Genomic DNA, 2656 nt, shown 5'->3' on the forward strand with positions numbered 1-2656 from the left:
GAGGGTTTCACTTTGATCAGTTCCTTCAGTCACACGTTCACATCTCCTCCTCAGACTGAGCCTATGTTCATCTAGAACCTCCTGCAGACCACTATCTGCTGGAAGAGAAGGAAACAGGAGAGAATGAGGGAAATGCTCTGAGAATCTAATTATAACAATAAAACAACAACAAACAGACTGAGTTTAAATGTTGTATAAACAGCTTACTGTCTCTGCTCTACAACAGTATACCTATTCAAAAACAAAGGAACCAGGAAGAGGAATAAAACGCTGCGTGTGTTCGGCCTCTTACCTCGTACAGTTCTGGTCTGACTGGCTGTCTGCAGGCCAGCTCTGGTTCTGGATCTTTCTCCACACTGGGGACATGAGGGGTCTCCTGATAGAGGTCTCTGCTCCCAGTATGAGGTGATGCACTGTCTGCAGAACCAGTGTCCACAGCTGGTAGATACTGGATCCTTCAGGACGTCCTGACACAGAGCACAGCTGGACAGCTGCTCCTCCACAGGAACAGCACTTTTCCTCTTCCGTCTGTGGAGATGAACACATCCTTTACAGCACTTTACTTTAGTGGAGCTGATTCTCACCAATGGGCAGAGCGTCACAAATGTCTCACTCAAGATTAAATGTGTCACGCTGCACGAATACGCAGGTGACATGAATTTCACATCTTCACTTTCTTGGTGTTGCCAGGCACGGATCTGGGTCTTTGCATTGACTCTACATGTAATCACACAAAGCTCTGTTATATCTGCTAATGCTAAACACAACCAGCTCACCAGGTTATCACTATTATTAAGAAACATCTTTAAAATACATATCATAAACATGCCCAAGTAGTAAATAATGTTTGGGACGATATATTTAGTTTTTAGTGAGTATTTATCAATATCTTTGCCATTTAAAACGTTTTGATGCCACTGATACAATGATGCTATAAATGCATATTGAAATATCCTCAACTAATGTTTGCTTGCTGTACTCTACTGCCTTTGTTCTGTACAAACTGCACACATGATATTATTAAAGAACAGTTTAATGTGTTAGATAACATAAAAACTGAGTCCTCTTCAGGTCAGGTTACAGCAGAAACTCTTACTTTGTGTCTGAGGGTCCAGGTTCATTACTGAAGTTTGGAGGAAAGTCTTTAGACCCGTCACTCTTCAGAGACAGACAGCTGGGGACTGGAGACTCTGCTCTCTGTCTGTGGAAACAACACATGTTTTAAACATCATTAGTTCATTAAGAGAGCACATTTTGACTTCTGTCTGTATGTAGATTATTTACTGTCGCTGATGACGCCAGGGATCAAGAGTTCAACTTTGTTACTGTACTGTTTGTCGAGACGAAAGTCAGTATAAAAAGGAAGTAAAATAATATCCAGGGTATATGCAGGAATCCTGAAGTCAAATTTAATACCTTTTAAGACCTTTTTTAAGACCCTTTCCATACATTTTAAGACCTCATCGCAACTTTGAGTTCTAACCGGTTACATTGGCAACACACTTTACTATATTGATTGTAAGATAGCAAAACTAAAGAGAGTGCAGACAGACTACTGAAGCCTCCTTTCCACATGAACTTTAACCTCTCTGTGAAGGTCAGGTTTAATGCAGTATGCTGCCTTTTTACTTCTGTAGACTCTGTGCTCTTTCATTCCAGTAAAACTCCTCAGAAACCATTAGAAACCAGTATTTGACCAATAAACAAAACAATTGACAAAACTTTGAACTATGAAATATATTAAACTTTGGTGAGCTTCAGCGGGGTAATGCCGGAGCTCCCTCACAAATACCCAGGGGTTAAATTGGGCTGGGGCTGTCCGGGGCTAAGCCCTGGCACATAGGACGATGCTCATCACCCTCACACATTTGTCATATGTTTACAAAAAAGGATATATATGTTAAGACTTTTCTCGTTCTTAATATAGACTATATTTAGGGTCTATATGTGTTGACTTTACTTTAAAATAGCAGATCTCTGTGACCGGATATAGTTTGGCTTAGACCCCGGCCCCACAAGGACGCATACGATAAAACGCATACGCAAGCGCAAAAAAGTCTTCCGTTCACACGCATTCGATTCATTAACGTGTCCGTTCACACTAGACCGCTGGAAATGCTGGAAACGATGTAGTACATATGTCCCGCCTGTAAGTGGCGCTACTGCCGCCCGAAATACACCAAAAGCAGCGAAGAAGACCCCGGAGCATGGTTGCCATGGTTGCCCTTCTGTTTATTCTCCGCGGTGGACGGCGTGTTCTCCTGCTGTATCTCTCAGGTAGTCCACCAGCAGATGAAAAACACCCACTTCCTCTTCCAAGGAAGGAGGGGACCGTGCGGCAGTTTCCGTAAAAATTTTTTTCCGCCGGTCAACATGTCAGTTAAAGTTTAAATCTTCCGTACAAAATTAGAAAAGTGCCGGTCAGAGGTCTTCTTTGTTATTTATTGAGCTTTAAAACAAATTGATAACGACTCTTTTCTCTGTATAATAATATAATAATATTTAATAAACGGTAACTGCCTCTCTTTTCCTCCCCCTCTTCTGACAGCCCAGCAGCAGCAGGAGACGTGGGTAGAGGGAGGCGGGCTATTTCATCGTTATCAGAAAATGATCATATAGGGCTTACACACGGAGCCGTTGGACCCCCAGAGCGTTG

At 42.3% G+C, this 2656-nt stretch overlaps 1 protein-coding gene across 1 annotated transcript; it reads right to left on the reverse strand.

Moving 5' to 3' along the window:
- Positions 1-3: 3 nt before the first annotated feature.
- LOC104942820 (RING finger protein 39-like) lies at positions 4-1270 on the reverse strand (the record flags this gene model as incomplete). Its single annotated transcript, XM_010768119.1, has 3 exons — positions 1097-1270; positions 293-528; positions 4-98 (listed from the first exon to the last, which is right to left on the reverse strand). Coding segments are annotated over exons 1-3 (453 nt in total), but the record flags the coding sequence as incomplete, so codon positions are not given.
- Between the last annotated feature and the right edge of the window lie 1386 nt (positions 1271-2656).

This window comes from Notothenia coriiceps, unplaced genomic scaffold, assembly GCF_000735185.1.
Source record: "Notothenia coriiceps isolate Sejong01 unplaced genomic scaffold, NC01 NC01_scaffold00005182, whole genome shotgun sequence".
Classification (NCBI taxonomy): domain Eukaryota; kingdom Metazoa; phylum Chordata; class Actinopteri; order Perciformes; family Nototheniidae; genus Notothenia; species Notothenia coriiceps.